The 21,841-nt window shown below is 37.6% G+C and overlaps 1 protein-coding gene across 2 annotated transcripts in view; it reads left to right on the top strand.

Moving 5' to 3' along the window:
• The first annotated feature begins 12,083 nt into the window (after positions 1 to 12,083).
• The window catches only part of ROCK1 (Rho associated coiled-coil containing protein kinase 1), a 169,406-nt gene continuing 159,648 nt past the window's right edge, over positions 12,084 to 21,841 (top strand). For both annotated transcript variants that reach the window (XM_077778069.1, XM_077778068.1), the window contains exon 1: positions 12,084 to 13,045. In XM_077778069.1, coding sequence (XP_077634195.1) covers positions 12,953 to 13,045 — 93 coding nt within the window. In that variant the 5' untranslated portion in view covers positions 12,084 to 12,952. The remainder of the gene's footprint in view (positions 13,046 to 21,841) is intronic.

Here is a 21,841-nt window from a genome sequence, read left to right as displayed (position 1 = left end):
CTAGGGTCTGATATAGTTTACACAGTATCAAGGCATCCTCTTCTCCACTTCACTTCTTTCCAGGTTTCTTCCTATGCTCTCTGCCCCACAGAGACCCCTCTTCCCAGTTCTTTTGTGCAGAAAGGTGAGTATTATTTTTAGAGGTTTAACCGCTTATATCATGGTTGCTGAGCAGTTCTGCACATGGGGCCCACCCTTGGGACAAAGCCACTGGACAACAAAGGGGAAGAGACGGGTACATGGGTGGCTCAGTCGGTTAAGGCTTTGACTTTGGCTCAGGTTATGATCTCGAGGTCCATGAGTTTCAACCTCACATTGGGCTCTGTGCTGACAGCTGATTCTGGAGCCTGTTTCAGATTCTGTGTCCCTTTCTTCCTCTCTCTGCCTCTTCCTGCTCGCACTCTATCTTTCTCTCTCTCAAAAATAAAATAGTAAAAATTAAAAAAAAAAAAAGAAAAAGAAAAGGGGAGGAATGGAAAACTTATTCTCAAATGAGTTGCTTCTTCAAGTTTTGACTCCACTCCACAATCAGCCTCATTTCCATTTATGTTTAAGAGTCCTCAGGTCATTGTTTTTGTGTATTTTGTCTAGAGTTTTTTAGTTGTCATCATAGAGATAGGCCATAGTGGGTGCAGTCTCATTTGGTCAGAACTGGAAGCCACATTTTGAGAGTAGATGTAAGGAATAAATTTTTTAGGATGTTTGTAATGATGTGTAGAATTAATATAATGGAAGAGTGAGGTCTTGGAGATCACACAGCCCAATGGAACTCCCTCAGTAGTTGCCTGGGATAGGAAGAGGGTAAGGGTGCTAAGTATAGACAATACCAATCAAGTGTATTCTTAAAATAACTGACTGAAGTCAGAATTTAAGCATTCTAATTATGCTGAAATGTCTTGATGCCCTTTTTCATACTCTTCTTCAGTGAGTAGCTTGCATAAACATCCTTTAGTGATGTCTAGGATAGTGATTTAGAAATTGTGCTATTCCAAGCTTTAGGCATTCCACGGAACCCGTTCAGGGCCAAAAGTAGTGGGGAGAAGGTGTACTCTCTGGAACCACTCCCTGCTTCAATTAGAGTAGTCCACTTTTTACTGTTTTTCATATTAGACTGTGTCAGAACATGTCATAACAACCAAGATTTACATTGGCAAAAAGCAAAAAAAGAATCATAGAAAGCTACCAGTTTGTGGTAAAGATCCTAGGATTGATTAGCAGTTGGCCGTAGGTAATGGTGCTTTCCAACTCTTCTCTGATGCTTCTCTAGATAGGAAGTACTGAAGATTTGTCAGGGATCCCCTAAGGCACTAAGGAGGGCTCAGAGCTGTTAAGTGTTTCTGCTTCTTTAATTTAAAGTGGTGGTCTTAATCCTAGAAAATACAATATTGGCTGTCATTAGTTTTTGTGCTTTTCTCTCTCACTGTCATAGCAAATTAGCTTTGCTTGATGACTTAAAGTTATTAAACCAAGATGATACTGACCTATTTTATCCCTTTGGAGAATATTTGTGTTTCATGAGACTCCTGAGAATGGCAAGTACTTAACACAAATTGTTTTAATACTTGCATTTAAGGTTATCAGGCTTGTAGGAGAAGACACTCTTCCTTGGGTATCTTATAATATTCAGGTGATATAAAGTAAGTCAAACAATCTTGGACCCACACCTTAGGGTTAGGATGATGGCTGAGTAATAATAGCATTTAATAGTTCTTCTCCTAACTTTCTATTAAATATTTGCTAAGTAATACCAAAAGATGAAAATGAATAACAAACTCCAAAACAAAGACTAAAAGTCAATCATAAAAAGACATTTCTGGAAATATTCCTATTATTAAATTTTCAATAGTGCCAAATTAAGAAACAGAATTGATATTTCAGGCACACAGGATCTTTTGAAGAAAAGCACAGCCAGAAAATAGGTAGAAAGAACTCTGTGTCATACTTCCCCATGATTTCCCTCACTGTGGCCCATAGTTTGGGAACACAGAGCTTCACTAATGAGAAAGATAGGCAGCCATGGACTTCAATGTGTGGAAACAGACTTCTGAGAAGAGTCCCTTCCTTTCATAAGTGTCCCTCTTAATTAATTCAGTTTCTATAATCCCCAGCACATAATAAGGTTAAGATAAATCCATTAAGAGAATGGATACCTTGATATATGTAGTCCTCTCAAAAGTAAAGAATTTTAGATCAGGTAGAGGAACACTAAAAGTAGTGAAAACTCAGGGAGGGGTAGGTAAAGTTGTCATGCACCACTCAATGTCATTAAAGAAGAGTCAATACAGTTAAATTCTCTAGGTTAAACATCCTCTTTCTAATAGAGAATCAGGAAGTGATTCTATCTCATTTCAAAGGAACTATACAAGATAAATGCCTGTTGAGCAATAAAAACTGGAATATGCCTGTGGATATCAAATCACAGAATATTAGACAAGGAAAGTCGATCAGTACCTAAGTTAGATGAAAGAACTAAACAGCAAAACTCTGCACCTCATCTTTTTTCAAACTCTGGGCCTAGATATTTTTTCCCCCTCCAAGTTGAGAAAATTGGAAAAAAGTGGGACCTATTGAATACATTTTTACATGCAAGACAAGAGAAATAACCTGAGAGCTTTTAAAAAGTGTTAATCTTCATCTAATATTGATTTACTACAGGAATAGGAAAAATACCAGAAAGCTTTTAAAAACCTACATGTCCATCGAGAGTGAGTAAACAGAATGAAGTATATACATACAATGAAATATTATTTAGCCTTAAAAAGGAATGACATTCTTACATATGGTACAGCATAGATGAATTTGAAGACATTATGTGAAGTGAAATGAGCCAGACACAAAAGAACAGATATTATATGATTCCACTTGTATGAGGTACCTAGAATAGTTAAATTCACAGAGACAAAATGTAGAATAGTGGTTGCCAGGGGCCTAGAGGACAAGGGAATGGGAGATGGTTGTTTAATGGATATAGAATTTCAATTTGCAGTGATAGAAAGTTCTACAGATGGATGAATGGTTGCACAACAAAGTGAGTATACTTTATGTCATTTTACTGTATGCCTAAAAGTGGTTAAAATGAGGGGTATGTGGGATTTATGGGATTGAGCCCTACATCTGGGCTTGGGATTTTCTCTCTCCTCCTCTCTCTCTGCCCCTCCCCTGCTCTCTCTCTCTCTCAAAATAAACAAACATTTTAAAAAGTTTTTAAAGATTAAAATGGTAAATCTTATGTTATCTATATTTTGCTACAATAAAAATATCACAAAAATGTATACAACTAAAGAAGTCAGTCACAAAAAAGTATGTACTATATGATTCCATTTCTGTGAAATTCTAAAATAGGTAATTTAATCTTTTTTACAAGTTTTATCTATTTAAGACAGAGAGCACGAGTGGAGGAGGGGCAGAAAGAGAGGGAGAGGGAGAATCCCAAGCAGGCTCCATGCTTTCAGAGCAGAGCCTAATGTTGGGCTCAATCCCACAAACCATGAGATCATGACCTGAGGTGAAAATAAGAGTCAGTTACTTAACTGACTGAGCTACCCAGGGACCCCAATGCATAACCTAATCTAATGGTAATAGAAATAATCTATGGTGATCGAAATCAAAATATTAATGAACTTTGGTGAGGGATTTATGGATAAGGAGAATGAGGAAACATTTGGGAGTGTTGAAAGTATTCTATAGTTGATTTGGGTAGGGTTCACATGAATTCATTTATATGTAAATTCTATTGAGTTGTACACATAACACTTGTCCATTTACTAGATATAAGTTACATCTTTAAAAAATCCATGTCTATGAAATACAGGCCATTAAAAAATAGAGCAGGCCATGCTATGAGGAAAATCAAGCTTGTCATATTGAGAGGCTGCTTGAAAAGAGGATACCCAGCCATCCCCAACTATTCAACCATGCCAGCCCAGGCTCAGACACATGGGAGAAGAAGACACCTTCAGCAATACAAAAAGATATAATGTGGAGAACAGAAGAACCCAGTCAACAGATTCAAGGTCCCAGACATTTGACTTCAATAAGTCTGCCCAGCTGTCTCCAGCTGTTCAAGTCACCCCAGTCCATTCATCATGGAGCATAAATAAGCCATTTCTGCTGGGCTTTACAAAAATACCCAACCCACAAATTTGTGAGCCCTAATAAAATAGTTGTTTTGTACTACTACAAAAAAAAAAATAGAGCAGGCTAAGTTGAAATAAAAACAGATTGGGGTGAAAAGAAAACTAACTAGAAAAGGGTTGGGGTGAAAAGAAAACAAACTACAAAAGTCTTCAGGGAACCCAAAATTTAGAAATGCAGTAACTCAAAGAGAATCCATTCTGGAATTAGTATAGAGCAGACTTCTTGGTGCAGAAAATCAAATCAGTTTTTCAGAATACAAATTTGAGAAGCTTTCCCAGAATGTAGAAAACAAGAACAAAGAAACAGAGGTGAGGACAAAGATGAGATCCTAATTACCAATAGTTGTTCCAAAAAAAGAAAATGAGATAAACGGAGCAGGTGCAATAAACGTAATACAAAATTTTTACTGAGGTAAAGAAGGATGAGTCTTTTAAAGTGTTCTCTTTTTCAGGAAAAAAAATTATGACAAAAGATCCACCTCTAGAATTATCCCAGTGAAGGTTTTGAATTTCAGGAATCCTACAAGAGCTAAGAAAGAAAAGGTTGCCAGTAGAGCAGCAAGATACAGGATGGTCTTTTAAATTCCTCGGTAGCACTAAGTCTAAAAAACTCTAAAAGAGTAAATCTAATTAATTTTTAGGGCAAACATTTGTGTACCCAAAAACTGCCTATCCATGTTTTCCCTGACGTGTGAGGAACAACAGACACTATTAGAGACATGTTAGATCTTACCTAAGTATTCCTCATTTTAAAATTATTTAAGGTTTTACTTTAGACCACTCAAAAATGAGTAAAAATTAAAATGCAAGAAAACAGATTCTTTACAAGGACTAGAAACAAATATAGAAGTCACATTACAGAAATAAATCGAATTGTTATAATTTAGTTACAAACCTAAAGGTAATATTGTCAAACTTGAAAGAAAAGATTGTAGTGTTTTCAAAAAAGAAGGGGGAAAGATAAAGTTGGGCAGAAAATGTGCCAAGCTTCTTGTGCAAATAGGAAGTTTTCAAAAGTTAGTTTTATTCTTAAAATTTATAATCATAAAAATGCATATTCAACATTAGGTTTAAAGATAATTATTAGTGCACTAAAAATAAGAAATCTTTACTCCAAAATCCAAATCACTGCAGAAGCAAAGGAAAAATAAGCTCAAGATTATATAGAAAAAAATAGGAAGCAAAGACCAAGACTAAGTAAGAATTTAAAAAAAGAAAAAAATGAATGGTACCTATGAGACCTACTTTTAGAAAATATTGAAGGGAGAGACCATATAATTGAGAGAAGAATCAAAATAAATAACTCAGGAGGAACTTGTGAATAAAGTATCAACTGCAGCATTGTTTGTAATAGCAAAAGATTGGTACCAGCTTAAACGTCCATTAGTAAGGTATTAGTTAAATAAATTATTGTGCACATAAAAAGTGAACTACTGAATAGCGGTTAAAAAGAATGAGACAGTTTTATACTTACTGATACAGAACAATCTCCAAGGCACATTGTCAAGATGGAGGTGGGGGAAATCAAGACTGACAGAAAAGTCTGTATAACAAATATGATTGTATACCTATGGAAAGAATACAAGAAACTGAACAGCCCTTCCCTTTTGTGTTAAGGAACTAGTGGCTTGTGGACAGCGATGGGAGGAAGAATTACTTTTCATTATGCACCATATTGTATATTTGAGATTTGTATGTTGTATGCGTGTATTAACTGTCCAAAAATAATTATGTAAAATTTACAAAATATGGATTGGAATAAGAACTCCTTCTTGACTCCTCTAAGTACTTAAATTTGCTGTATGTGTGATGCTTAAGTTGCTATATTTGGCTCAGTTAGTTACTGGGAGAAGTAGAAAAAATCAGTTCATGGACAGAGCAAAAAGAATAAAATAGACTCACAAGAGATGAGAACCATTTTGACTTGGAAAGATTGAGAAAGCATCATTGGTTCCTCAGAGTTTCTCAATTCTTTTGTTTTACTTTTTCATATTTTCCAAAATTTTAAAAATAAGTATGTACTATTTTTATAATGAAAAGAAAAACATGATTATTGCTTTTAAAGTCCTAGCCTATGCCCCAGGGAACGAATAAAGAAGCAATGACAAGAGCACATAAACAAAAACAAATGTATAAATTCAACTACCAGAGTATTTACACTGTCAGCAAAAGAAGGGAGGGGTACAGTGCATGTATAGAGTATATGTGGGTAATATTCATATGTTGATGGGTGGGTATGAGGAATCAGTGCCTCTATTCCAGTTACAGAGATTTTAGGGAAGATGTTATATTTCAGGAGGTCTTTGAATGATGGAAAGGAGATAAAAATAGTGAAATGTCAGAAACAGACATTTTTCTCTTTCCAGGTGTTTGGTATGGAAGTCTTAAAGTTGGGACAGAGAGGAGTGATAAAAATTGTGATGAATAAAAAAGGGAAGTAGGTATGGGATGATGAGCCTGTTGTTGCCAAAAAAGGCAATTCTCCAACTTAAGGGCACTACAGAGGAATATGTAAGAACCTAAAAGGAAGTGGGTCAAAAAGCACACTTAGTCTTGGGATTCAGTGCAATGGTGCTGGGTAGGAGGGGGAAATTTGGATGGGAGGCTGCTGCAAAAAATGTGAAAGAGTATGTGACCGTCTGTGTGTATTGTTATTATCTCCTTGATCTAGGTTTCCCTCTCTTACTGTGGTCATGCACCCACCATCTCAGGAGTTCTACAAATGTAACCGTCCCCATCCTTGGAAAAAATTATACTATCAGTCATTTGCATGCTTGGGCTTGTGAGTGTGGCATCAGTAGGGTCCCCAAGATGGCAATGACGCAGAGCAGGAAAGTAACTGTTTTACAGGAATTTGTTTCTTTCTATTTCTGCATTCTGTTTCTAGGGTCAATGCAATATATTTGCAGTTGAATGGAATAGAGCTTCTAAGAAATAAAAAACAGATGTTGGAGGAACACATTCAGAGTGAGTCAGGAGAAACCCTTAAGGCAGTCTGTGCTCACAACTTGCCCTACACTTTTCCTTGCTTTAATCTCCATAGATGCTGGAATTCCCAACTCTGCCCAGGCAGCACCAAGGCTATAGTAGATTTAAAAATGTGAAACTACACTGACTCCCAAGCCTGAATGTACTGTGGAAAGAAAAGAATAGCTTAGCTAACATCATAAAGAGTACTCTTAGGTAAAGGAACATATTCTTCCTGATTCACTTCTCAGATGTAGAGAAATATATACATATAAACTACTTTGGTGTAAATATTAATCATTAAAACCAAGTTTTTAAAACTGAACCTAAATTTTTACCACTTTCTATTTATTAACATTCAAAATCAAGTGAAGTCATTCTACATTAAAGAAAATTTTAATGCTGTTTTGGAAAGTTGTATTAAATATAGTAAGTATCATACTTTTTTTGGAAATGTTAGCTAAAGTTTCTATAGGAACTTTGCCACATCACATTCTTAACACATTTGTGGTGTGCATTTTTGAAGTTACATACAATTTATGGTACTGAATTATAATTGATAATCAATTTACAGTATGTACCTGAATTATTGGTATATTTTTTGGACAGCATAGACATGATTATGCACTAAATTAAGAAAATATAAAAATATAACTTCATAATACTTTTAATATCTAGAGGCATTCTTTGTTTAAAAAGCTTTTATGTTCCTTTTTTAAAATGTTCTTTTTGAGAGAGAGAGAGACAGAGTGAGAGAGAGAGAGGGGAATCGAAGGAGGGGGACAGTGGATCCAAAGTGGGCTCTGTGCTGACAGCCTGATGTGGGACTCTAACTCATGAACTGCAAGTTCATTACCTGAGCCAAAGTTGGACATAACCAACTGAGCCACCCAAGTGCCCCTACATTTCTTTTGAATGAAAGTTTTGTTGAAGATAGTAAACATGAGTTAATTTGTCATTCTTTCACAACACTTCATTGTGGATTGCTTCCTATAGTGGGTAATACAAAAAGTATGAAAGGCACTCCTAATATATATCTGTATACATATTTATGAATGATTCTTTGCCTGAAATGCAACTATTTTAATAGGCTATTTATTGCTGAGAAACCACCCCAAAACTTAGTGGCTCAAAGTAGCAATCATTGTATTCTTTCTTTATGATTCTGCTGTGTGGGCAGTCGTTGGAGGGATTAGCTTGTTTCTGTTCCATGTGGTGTCATCTGGGCCTTTCAGATGGCTAGGGGCTGCTGGAATGGCTTGACTTGGGTCATAAGTCTGGAGTCTGTTTTCAGGGTCGGCTGGATTCCTGTTGCCCTCCATGTGATCTCTTCATGTGGTTAGTTAGCGTGGGTTTCCTCACACCATGGTGAGCTCAGTTTAGTTGGATATCCCAGAGCACTAAGCTGTTGGTTGCTAGGCAGACTCTCAAAGTTGGGCCTGATACTGGCACAATGCCATTTCTGTTTCATTCTATTGGTTAGAACAGCTCACAAGGCCCCACCCCAGATTCAGTGTAGGAGGGAACTCCAGGAGGCCATGCATCTTGGGAGACAGTTCACTGGGGACCATCTTTGGAAGCTAGCTACCACATCAATGCTTATGAAAGAAATTCCATAAACATTAAACTGAGTCTCTTTCCTACAAAATAACTAAAGGCAAAAGAATGCTGAACTTAATTGCCTTTCACTATTCACAAGTCTACATTAAAATCTTACTGATTTTTCCATGATTTCTCCCAAATATGCACATTCAAATTGTTTCAGCACTGCAATCTCTTCATTAGGCCCTAGCATGAGTCTCGTCTAAATTAAATGTTTCCAGATGTTTGAATTCCCAACACAGAAAAATTAGGATATGACCAACTTTATATATTTACATAGAGTTGCTAACTCTGTAAGTTTAAATTTCCAAGTAAGAATACTAAAAACTGTACCATTTACTATCACTCTTGCTTCTTAAAGGAAAGGACATTTAATTAAAAAAAAAAAAGTAAAGAATTTCAGACTGAATGACAGTCTTAAATTAGAAGTGCTTACTTTACATAACATATGATAATAATATGTCTTTAATCTCATTTTGCTGCATGCAGGTCAGGAAAACTGCACTAAGAGGTACCACTGGTTCTTAGACCCAGTGCTTAGAAATCTCTATTCAAACCACTGTTATTGAACATTGTCAAGGTCCTTTTTATTCTGAACCTTGCTGAAATCATTTCACATCTTTGCCTAGGAACTATGATCATACTGATAATATTGCAAATTTTACTTACATAGAATCTTTTAAATCTGTGCTAATGTAAACAATACAGTAGAGAAATACTTATTATTGTACTAGGATTGGATAGTGTTAGCGTACTCCGCTGTTAAGAATGGGGACTCTGGAATCTGACTGCCTCTGCTCCAATCTGGATCTGTCATGACCTTGAGCAAGTAACAGAACTTTCTACACTTTGGTTTCCCCATCTATGATGCAGGCATAATCATAGCAGAATTCTTTCGAAGTTTCTATGTATAAAATGTATAGAATTCTATGTATAAAATTCTATGTATAAAATGCATAGATTCTATGTATAAAATGCATAGAATAATGCCCAGCACATGGTAAATGCTCAGTATATATAATTAGTATTATATTCTTATATATATAAATCAGTATTTTGCAACTGCACTTAGGATCTTAATATATACTTTCAGGGTGAGCTCAAATATCTACCCAATGCAGGGTGCTTGGGTGGCTCAGTCAGTTAAGCGTCCAACTTCGGTTTAGATCATGACTTCACTGCCTGTGGGTTTGAACCCTGCTTCAGGCTCCGCGCTGACAGCTCAGAGCCTGGAGCTGCTTCAGATTCTGTGTCTCCCTCTCTCTCTGCCCCTCCCTGGCTTATGCTCAGTATCTCTTTTTCTCTTTCTCTCAAAAATAAACATTAAAAAACATTTTTAAAAATATCCACAATGCTGTTGAAGATATTAGCCACAATTAGACAACAGAATTTTATTTTACTTCATTTCAATGTTTATTTATTTATTCTGAGGTTGGGGAGGGGCAGAGAGGAAGAGAGAGGATTCCAAGCAGGCTCCATACTCAGCACAGAGCCTGACTCAAGGCTCCATCTCATGACTGTGAAATGATGACCTGATGAAGAGTCAGAGGCTTAACTGACTGAGCCACCCAGGTGCCCCTGGACAATAGAATTTTAAAGTTGGAAAGGAACTTTAATGTCATATGATTCCACCCTGTTATAGGTGAGAACTTTTTGGTTTAAAAAAACTGGCATAGAGTCCATCTATCTTATGGTAAAAAACAACTATTCCGGGGTTACAATCATCAGATTAACCTTGTAGGGAAGTAAAATATATAGGCCCTGCATATATTTCTAGTAGCTTTGCCAGATTGGTTTTCAATTCCACTTACATTTATCAGTGCCACTCATGTATTGTCTTAGCTACTTGCACTTTTTCGTATGTGTCCAATGGAAAGCAACATAATACAGTTCTCTGAGAAACAACAAAATTCCGAAGAATACCTAAAAATGGTAATAAAAAAGGACAAGCAGAGTTTAGGAAATTTATTTTAGGGCAACTGCCAGATTTATTTTAAGCCCTATGCTTAAAAATAAATTTAATTCACATGACCAGCTTAAAATACTGGAAGGAAGAAGTCACTGCGAAAGCATTTAATAAAATACCTGAATTTTGTTTAGTTATTCTCTTTGTTATGATTTTTGTGAAGACTTACTTCCTATCTTGATTTGTACAGTGGCTTTTATATCTAAATATTTCTTGTATATAATAACGTGAAATAGACATTTTTCAAACAGTGTAACATTTTCCTAACCTCTGACTCACAGCAGAAAGTTGGTGGACCGTTCAGATGCTGTCCAATTTTTTTTTTTATATAGAAAGACAATTGGTTCATCTTTATTATTTACCAGTGTGTGGTAAAATATCTACATTTTCTATTTCCAGCGATCTTTAATTTGACCAATGAGGAAAACTAAAGATTGCTTAGAAATAAATTAGATTTCCTGCTGACAGCAGTGCAGAACATTATTTTATCAGCAGATTGAGTAACAGGTACCCTCTCACACCACAGTCAATGAAGCAATTGATTCAAGAGGAAATGCCCGTAATTTTCATATTCTAATTGGTTCTGGTAGAAATCACAATTTTAAGTTTCACTGAACGCTTTGAAATTGAAAGGCAGGATCACACATCAAGAAGAGAAGTACAATGGGAAAGAAAGATAATGGTGTGGGAGAACTAGTATGACTGACTTAAAAACATTGATTTTTTTTTCTATGAGTTTTCTTTTTAAATAAATTGAACTTGGCTCTATGGACTGTCATCCAGAGTTAATATTTTAGTGCTCCCCTTACACACACGGTCGGCTTATGAGGCAGCTTAGTAACTTTCCCATGGAATCACACACGGTTTAAACACGGAGGGCGGACGATGAAGTACTACGGAAAACCGTACTCCGCTGGTGCTAAAATGCTACTGCATAGTGGCGAAACGGCATCTTGCCTAAAAAATGAAGCTATTTACAAAATTACGATAATAAGCACCTTGCTTTCTTGTTAGAAGGCTCCGGACCGCTGCTGCAGACCAGAGGAAGAAGAATTGAGGCAACTGCCAGGGCACGACTAGAGGCAGCAAGAGCTCCGCTGCAACCCCCAACCCCTCGCCGCTTCACCCTCCCCCGTCCCCGACCTCCTCTACCGGTCCAAAGCTTTGCTGGGCTCCTCAGAGCCTGCCGGGGCGAAGGCGGTGTCGACCGCCGCACCCAGTCAGCTTCTCCCCGCCCGCCTGCTAGGCCTCCGGCGTGCCCCTCCTTCTGCCCCGCCCGGCCCGTCCAGTCTCAGCGGAGGCGCAGACGTGCGCGCGCGCGGGCGCGGCGCCGATCCGATTCTCCTTCCGAGCGTCCGCGCCCCGCATGCGCACTCCGCGCAGGCGGTCTCCGTTTGTTTGAACAGGAAGGCGGACATATTAGTCCCTCACGGCCCCCCTCGCCCCACCCCCCCCAGGCATTCGCCACCGCGACTCGCCCTCTCCAGAGCAGGGGACGCAGCCCCTCCCAGAAACTCCCCCATCAGCAGCAGCCGGGACCCGACTCTCGTCTTCCTCACCGCCAGCTCTCTAGCCTTTCCTCTCCTAAGTCTCCATCGCTCACCGACCTCGCCCTGTCCCGCCGGACACCGCGGTAGCAGCCCCAGCAGCTACGGGACAAAATGGGAGAGTGAGGTTATCCCGCGGGGACCAGCTCTTGGCAGAGTCGGATCGGTGCGTCGGGGCAGCCGCAAGTAAAGCCGGGGATGCGGGGCTAGACCGCCTACAGCGCCTCAGAGCGGAGCGGGCCGACCCCGTGGCCCAAGCGGCGGCGGCAGCTGGCACAGCTCCGCACCCGCCCTTCGTTTTCGCCTTTCCTCTTCTCCCTCCTCTGCTGCCCAGAGGAGTCTCCACCCTGCTTCTCTTTCTTTCCCCCCTCCGGCCCGTCTCGGGACGGGGAACCCTCCATGGCGAAGGCGGCTGGGGCCCGCTAGGGTGAAGCACCTCGCCGGAGCGACTAGGCTGGTGGCGACGGCGCTGTCGGCTGTCGTGAGGGGCTGCCAGGTGGGATGCGACTTTGGGCGTCGGAGCGGCTGTGGGTCGCCGTTGTCCCCGACCCGGGGTCTGGAGAGCGGAGATCCCCTCAGTGAGGGGAAGGAGGGGGAACCGGGCGCACCTGGTGACCCTGGGGTTCCGGCTTCTCCGCCCCGCGGCTGCGAACCCACCGCTGGAGGAAGTTGGTGGAAATTGCTTTCCGCTGTTGGTGCTGCTGGTACGACGGTATTGTCACAGTAGCAGCAACATGTCGACTGGGGACAGTTTTGAGACGCGGTTTGAAAAAATCGACAACCTGCTGCGGGATCCCAAATCGGAAGTGAATTCGGATTGTTTGCTGGTGAGTAGCATTGTTGTCTTTTGCTTGTCTGGGGTTCTGTATATATTTGCCTTCCTCTTGCTTTTAGTCTAGTTATTTGCAAAAGAAAGTTTCAGGTGTGCATAATCTTGGAAAACATCAAAATTTGCTGTTTCTCCTGAAGAGTCTTTGGAGCACCACTAAAATCTCCTGCCGTGTCCTTATTTATCATTGGACTGGCTCTGTGCTGACTACTCTGAACTCTTAGGGCTGACTCAGTTCATCATTATCCAAAAGATACTTAAAAACCTCTATTGCAGGCATCACATAAAAAGTTACCACGTCAGTTATTATTGCGTATATAACTTGTTGAATGATGATCTTAGTAGTATTAATCTTTTGATCGGCTTGACAGTAATACTGGAAAGACTACTTTCCAGTTAGAGCGATTTAGCTCCTTAAGGGTTTAGTTTTTAGACTTGGTAGTGACAGTGTAGAATCGATTTTGAGGAAGTAATTTTTGAGCCAAAATGTCATAGGTGACTTGAATCTGAAGGAACTTTTTGCTGGACTATTAAGTGTAAAAACCAAGATAACTGATGATAGGTCATCACAATACTAACTCTTTCACAGTATTGTTTATTACAAAAGTATTACACAGATATTTTATTACAACTGCCTTTTTTTGGTGGTGTGCTTAACAATTGTTACTTTTAAAACATTCTAAGTAAGTTTTTTATGATTTAAAAGGCCAAATTCTTCTTTTAAAGATTTCTCAGTAGTTGATAGCATAGACAGTTATCTGTAGGTAGAATTTTTAAGTTTTGTCTGTTTTCCCTACTACTAATAGTTGCAAACTCTGTAAGCGAGTTTCTCCTTTTACTTTCCTGAACAACTAAAAGTTATTTATAATTCTATTTTAGTCCAAACAAAACCACATAATCTCTAAAGTTGCAGGGAGTATATACATATGGATAGTTATTTACAGCCTCCTCAGAGAAATAATGTTAGCTATATACAGTATTTGGGATTAAATTAGGTGAATAAAATAATGCCATTCAGAGAAATCATATTTACTTAAAAAATTTTTTTAATGTTTTTATTTTATTTCTGAGAGAGAGAGACAGCATGAGCAGGGGAGGGTCAGAGAGAGAGGGAGACAGAATCTGAAGCAGGCTCCAGGCTCTGAGCTAGCTGTCAGCACAGAACCTAATGCAGGGCTTGAACCCGTGAACCATGAGATCATGACCTGAGCCGAAGTCGGATGCTTAACCAACTTCAGAGAAATCATATTTAAAAATCTCATCGTGAATCAGGAATATTATGTAGATCATTTAAATTAACATGCATTTTAGTTACTCTAAATACCTGTGCAGATTTTTAAACGTGTACTGTTTTACAAGAAAGTTTCTCCCCAGAGTTTTGAGAATTACTCTAAGCATCCTTGACTGTGAAATGAGAGTCTTGTGGGTTCTGTATTTGAAATGTCTCACCCACATTACGGATGCTCTTCATATTGAGAAACAGGATGGTGGATACTTCATACAGTTTAAAACATTTTATTGAATGAGAGAAGTGGAAGAAATTAGAACAACACATCTTTCTACTAAGAATTTCTGTCTCTTTTAAGAAGTGCAATTTTTCTTTTTAAATTTTCCTCAATTTCCATGTATCTTTGATCCTATTTTGCTTTTTGGTCTTCTTGACCATGAAGCAGCAGTATAGGGAGGGTTTAGTAGATTTGTTGTTGTTGTTGTTGTTGTTGTTAAGTTGTCTTATAGGCTCTTGCCTCAGTTTCATTTATGGGAACCTCACAGATTTGTTGAAATGTGGGAAGATACAAAGAAGTAGAAGTCATGGATTCTTTACTTGAAAATTCAGTCTATTTAGGAAAATAAGATCTAATCTCAATACATATACAGAAACAAAACAGAACACTTCACAAATTGAAAAAAATGTGTGATGGATTTCAAATAATAAGCACAGGTAATACTTGCTCTTGGTTATTGAAAGGAAGAAATCACTGTGTGTTGAGAGGGCCAGAGTATGCTTTATGATGAGTGGATAGGATTTAGATGGAGGGCATTCAGAGGGAGAGTAGAGGATAACATGAATAGAGGGTGGGTATGAATTGGCTAAGAGATGTTTAGGGGAACAGAAGATAAAGTTGGAAATAACATATTGGGGTTAGAATGTGGAGGACTTGATTGCTAGGCTACAAGAGTTTAGATTTTCTTAAGTATGTTGTGGCTATTAAATATTTGTAAACAAGACTGTTCCAGGATGAATGAAGATGAAACTGTTAGAATGCAGGATGGGGTGTGTGAAAAAAGCCTGGAGATGGGTTGAGATTGCTTCGTAACAAATTAATAGTACAGAAATTATTGAAGCCCAAAATTGGGTATTTAAAATGGGAAAGGAAGAATTAATGGAACTTTGATTGATTAGCAGGGTTGGTTAGAAGGGGGAACCAAAGCTAGAGAAGATAGAGGATTCAAAAAATTTTGAGGCTAGGTTATAGGGAGACTAATGAAAACAAAGTTGGGTTTGGAAATCTCTTGGGAAGAATAGGCAGCAGATAAGTTCAATTTCAGACTTGTGTTTTAGAGGATAGTGGGATAACCACAAAGAAATGACCTGAAGACTATTGGAGACAGGAAACTGAGCTCATAATTAAAGATAACAGTTTGGAAATCATTTGCACAGAGATGCAAGTTGAAATTGATATAATGATTAACGGTAAAAGATAAAAGTTGAAAAAAGAGGAAGGATCAAGAAAGTAGGCAATCAAGGCCTTTGCAGACTTAGGACAGTCTGGTATCTTGGAGCCCAAGACTTGTAAAATAACAATTTGAAAAAGAAAGTATCAATAGACAGATTTTTTCCCCCTCTTATAGTCTTACAGTCTTGGCCTTTTTTTTTCTGTTTGGTTCCATAATTGTTCATTGATAGGTGTTGAAATTTTATTACCATATTAATCTGAACTTGGTAAAGATTGAATTTTTCTTTGGAGTCAGACCTTTCTCCAGTTTTGTAGTATCTAGCCAGATTTTTTTTTTTGCATGGTATTTTATGTTTATTATTAAGTATTCATTCATTTATTCTGCCATTCAGAATGACCTGTCAGGTAACTTCACCCTTTTTTCAGTGAGTCTGTTCTTACTTTTCTTCCCTGTCTGGACTTTGGACATCTCTTGTATTGTAGGGAGGATATCCCTTTTAAATTGATTGCTTTTCTCTATTATTTTGGCCTTTGTTGATTTATTTAACTAATACTTTTTGAGTATTATGTGCTATGTGCAGCACTCAAGTTCTAGGGTATTTTTTTTTTTTGTTAATACAAAAAAATAATAAGGTTGCTGAAGTATGTTTGTTCTGTACTTACTTGAATAGGTCCATTCTTCAGAAATGAAAGTTCCCAAAACTTTTGGTTTCAGAAGAATTTGGTGGCAGATGTCTTTTAAACCGTCTTACAGAACAGCTTTTTTTGTTGAGATCCTAATGATGAATATTAGTAGTTATAAAATAATGTAGCTGGAAAATGCCCTGATAAGTGGCTATCCAACCTTTTCTTGAACACATATAATTTATTTTAAGAACTAGATAAGTCTGGGGGCACCTGGGTGGCTCAGTCGGTTAAGCGTCTGACTTCGGCTCAGGTCATGATCACATGGTTCGTGAGTTCGATCCCCATGTCGGGTTCTGTGCTGACAGCTCAGAGCCTGGAGCCTGCTTCTGATTCTGCGTCTCCTTCTCTCTCTGATCTTCCCTTCTTCATGCTGTCTCTCTCTCTCTCTGTCAGAAATAAAACATTAAAAAAAAAAACCTAGACAAGTCTGTTTTTCATACTGCAAATATGAATGCTTAAATAGTCTGCAGATACTAAGATAATATTATGATAACTATTCACTTATTTTCTAGAGCACTAGAGTATCCAGATCACTCAACCTTGGTTTTCTGTAAGTCATGTTCTTTCCAGTGCCTTAATGATTCTCTTACTGTCCTTGTTAGAGTTTATAATGATTATCACAAGCTGTTTTCCTTTCTCCTTTTTTAAGCTTAGAATTATTTTACCTAGGGCTTATTAACAATTTCTTTTTTTTTTTCTGCTTATTAACAATTTCTTAATGGTTTTGAGTACCTCTGAAAACAGTAATGGCTAGAGTTTAATTAAGTCTAAATTTCCAAAGGGGGAAAATAGATATGATTTGTAAATTGAAAAAGGAAAACAAAGATAGTTGGGTGGGAGCATTAGGTATCTATTTGTCTTGAAGTGTGAAATACATTTCTTGAAAATACATCTATCTTGCCTTTAGCATGTTTAGCATACTGCTTCTGGATGCAATAAAGAGCATAGCCTTTTTTTCTAGTTTTTGTTTAGCTGGCAGAGGTACTGCAGTAATGGGTAGAATGGAAGGAAGGGACCCAATATTAGTTGAACAGTGCATACTAAGTTCTAACACTGCTGTCCCCTTCCTGCATACTTGTTACCACCATTTTTCTTTTTTTTTTTTTTAATTTTTTTTTAATGTTTTATTTATTTCTAGGAGAGAGAGAGAGAGACAGTGTGAGCAGGGGAGGGTCAGAGAGAGAGGGAGTCACAGACTAAAACAGGCTCCAGGCTCTGAGCTGGCAGTCAGCATAGAGCCCGACGCAGGGCTCGAACCCACGAACTGCGAGATCATGACCTAAGCAAAAGTTGGATGCTTAACCGACTAAGCCACCCAGGCGCCCCTGTTACCACCATTTTTCATTAGTCATTTTTTCAGAATGTAGGAGGCATATGTAAACAGAGTTTCAGGTGTTTGTATTTGAGTTTTTCTTCCTTTAAATTCTCTTTTCTTGGGCTTCCTAACCTAGTACTATTTTCCTGTCTTTTCATTGCAGACCTTTTTTTCTCTCTGTGTTAATCTTTGGTCTTATAATGCTTATTTTCTTCACTCTCTTGGACATTCATCCATTCTTACAGCTTCAGCTACTGTCATTTCTATGCCCATGATACCGAAGTCTTTATTTTGTAGTCTTTTTCTGGTTTTAAATCTGCAGCATCTGATTGTCCATTAGGCATCTATACTTGGATGTCATGAAAATTCCTCGTATTCTAAAATAAAATTTCTTTCATATACTTACTGGTCATTGACATCACTACTATCTTTGTCACTCACCTGGAATTTTTATTGTGAACTAAAACAATCCTATGTTACATGTTGGATTATTTCAACAGATTTTGGCTAGCATTCCAGAATCTAGATTATTGCTTTATAATCCTCTGTGCACCCTACCAGTTGATTTGACCACATTTGGGGTCATATTAGTGAAATGAAAAGACCTGAGGTCATTTAATCTTTGAGCCTAAAACACTATGCCAGTGTTCATAATTTATGAGTTAATGGGTATTATCAGTATCAGTTGCATATCTGTTTAGTTTGGACCAGACTATTTTTAAAGTTCATTTATTTATTTCGGGAGAGGAAGAGGGGAGAGCAGACAGAGAGGGAGAGAGAATCCCAAGCAGGCTCTGCATTGTCAGTGCAGAGCCCGATGTGGGGTTCACATCATGAACTGTGAGATCAGTATCTGAGCCAAGATCAAGAGTTGGGCCCTTAACTGACTGAGCCACCCAGGTTTCCCTGGACCCGACTGTTTTGATGTTAATATGTTGCAAGAATTTTTTTAAAAAACAGATTACTCCATTCATTCAATGAATCTTTGTGCAGATTCTAAACTTGCATTCAAATGTAGGCTCTGCCATGTACTTGCTAGATGATTTTAGGCGAGTTATTTTAACGTCCAGAGTTTATTTTATCTTAAGGAAAGTAGGGGGATAATAGTACTAGATTTTTCTAAGGGTTAAATAACATAGACCAAACAATTATCAGAGAATATGGCATTTAGTAAGCGTTTGTTAATTGGTGACTATTATCTTTGTCATATTTATAGTATTCCTGTTAATATGCTACTCACCATGCGTGCTTAGGCTAGAAGTTGATATTTATTGTCTTCTGTAAGTACAGAGTAATGCTGGGACCTCAAGCCATGCCCATAAATTCATAATCCAGCTGTAGTTTACTGAAGTGTCTAAACCAGTTGTAATTGAAAATGGAGATATTTAGATGGGATTAGGTAGAATGAGGAGGGACTTTAGAGACTGTTTATACATTTAGTCATGATTTGTAACATACCTACTTTGTGCCAAGGATTTATATTTATAAGAAAGGCAGTTTGAAGCTGGTTTATGGAGATTTAGTTGTTACCTTGTCCTCTTTCTGTGTGTATCTGTTATACTTTCAGTATGCACTTTGTAAAAGGGGCTCTTGCACTACAAGTACCCTGTGGGTGTATCAAGAGGTGGCTCAGAGTAACAGCTGAGATATGAATTGGACCATTCATTAATCTCTTGAGTCAGAAATGTTTTTAATCCAAAAGGAACCACATAAAAATTTCTTGTAATGAACAAAGAGTAAATTCTCAGTTTTATATTAGTTTTTGCATAACTTTTCAATTTAGTTTTATTTCATAATTGTAAGTTTTGTTTCTGTGTGTGTATGGTAAAAACTAGAGAGATTCTATTTTCACATATAACAGAAAACCTCACATGTCAGGAAATACTACACATGGAGTTCTGTTGCTAAAGATAGTCCAGTAGCTCTACTTCCCCATTCTCGCCCTCACTAAAAAAGAGGTACATCCATTTAGTTTAACTACAGAGCATAGCTGATGGATACCACACTCATGTATGTACGAGAAGATGAACAGATAGTGCTGCATTTCACAATGGAAAATGTTTATTTTTTGAAATATGCTATTTGCATGGTATATTGGGGAAAAAACCCTCTCGACTGAAAATTCAGAGCATTGTCATAAACTTGTTTTGCTCTTAATTTTCTGTGTGACCAAGTAAATCTTTTTTTCTTAACTAGGTTTCAATTTCCCCGTTTGTAGAATGAAGAGTTGGGCCATTACTGTTGCTGATATCCATTGTGGCTCTAAAACTTCTATGAGTCTTTGTTATATATTTATAAAAACTTAAAAAAAACAAACTTGTCATTGATTCATTACTTAGAAATAGAATTTAAAAGTTAAACGGTATTAGGGTACAAATATAATAATAGGAATTGTCTTTGAGAAGTGCTATTTTGGCAACAAGTTTTATATAGCCATAGAAGATCATCCTAAACTAATTGTTAATTGTTATATTTGATACTTCCTTATTTTTGCATTCATGACTTGTGTTCATAACTGTAAAGGTTTGTACTTTTTGAACAGAAAAGATAGTAATTGGGTCACTTATTTGCATATCCATTAAATGTATACATGTAGTTTACTTCTTTAATATATCCGCTCTCCCTATTTGGGAATGTGAAATACAGGAGTACATTTTCACTGTAGTTTCTAAAGAGTTAGTGGGATGTTAGATGTTCAAATTAATGTCTAAAAACGGTATCTCAGAGAAATGAGAAGTTGTCTTGTACTTTTCCTTTTTTTAAATTTGTGTCTTATTTTAAAAGGTATGCTAACTTATGCCCCCTCTTTATTACTATGTTATTTTTAAATTAGGTTTATTTATTGATTGGATGGGTAGAGCGGTGGGGTGGGGTGGGGCAGAGAGAGAGAGAGAGAGAGAGAGAGAGAGAGAGAATGAATCTTAAGCAGGCTCCATGTAAAGTGTGGAGCCCAATGTGGGTCTCGATCCCATGACCCTGGGATCATGACCTGAGCCAAAATCAAGAGTCAGATATTCCACTGACTGAGCCACCCAGGAGCCCCTGTTTGATTTTATTTTATTGTTATTCCCATACTTTATAGTCTTTACTCCATACTCCTATATTGACTTTTGGAAATAAATTGACATTTTTATCTCAGAGGAACTCATTTTGAAATAGTGCTCCTCAGTTAAGTCTTCCTTTTTCTCTTTGCTGTTATTCATTCAGCAAATGTTTATTTGGTGTACTGTGTACTAGGTACTCAGATAGGTACTGGGGACACCATGATGAGTTCAAACAAACAGGGATCCTGCTTTCCCAGAATTGGTATTTTCAGGAAAAGGGTAAATTTTGTGCAGATAGGAGTGGGGTAAGGCTTCAAGGGGAGGTATGGGGTATGATCATGCCTTTCCTTTAAGGTTTGTAATATTTTAAAGACTTGTGGTAAAGTAGTCTACATGTATAATTTCCAGATATGTGTCTGTAGATTGTCTATATCAGATTTGCTTGAGGACTTGTTAAAAATGGAATCTGGGCCCATGCCCAGACCAACAAAATCAGAATGTTTTGGGATGAGTCCTAGGATCCTGCATGGGTTGTGGATTCTTAGACATATTCAAGTTTGTAAAATATCATTATAGTGGAAAGAACATTTATTTTTGTTTTATTTGGTAATTTTGTAATGAAAAGTTTCAACATACACAGAAGTAGGGAAAATAGTAGTGAACTCCCATTACTTAGATCCTCAGTTTTCAGAATTTTATCACATTTGCTTCATCAGTCACCCTTTTTCTTGCCAAAATATTTTTCTTGCCAAAATATTTTAAATTCCAGATACAATCATTTCATTCACCCCTACATACTTTAGTATCTCAAAAAAAAAGAGAATATTTTCTTCATTACCACCATTGCCATTATCATGTCTAACAAAATTAAAAGCTTCTTGGTATCATTGATTCCCAGTTTTATTCATATTTATCTGGTCATATAAAACTGTTTTTTACAATTGCTTTATTAGAATCTGGATCCAGATAAAGTCTACATGTTGCTTTTGTTGGTTAGGTCTTTTAAATCTCTATTGTGTAGTTCAGTCTTCTCCCCTTCTGTCTCATCTGCCCCTCACCCCTCATTGTCT

Source organism: Crocuta crocuta, unplaced genomic scaffold (assembly GCF_008692635.1).
Source record: "Crocuta crocuta isolate KB4526 unplaced genomic scaffold, BGI_CrCroc_1.0 scaffold26, whole genome shotgun sequence".
Classification (NCBI taxonomy): Eukaryota; Metazoa; Chordata; class Mammalia; order Carnivora; family Hyaenidae; genus Crocuta; species Crocuta crocuta.
Note: the sequence above shows the minus strand (reverse complement) of the source record. Positions and strands in the feature narration are given on the sequence as shown.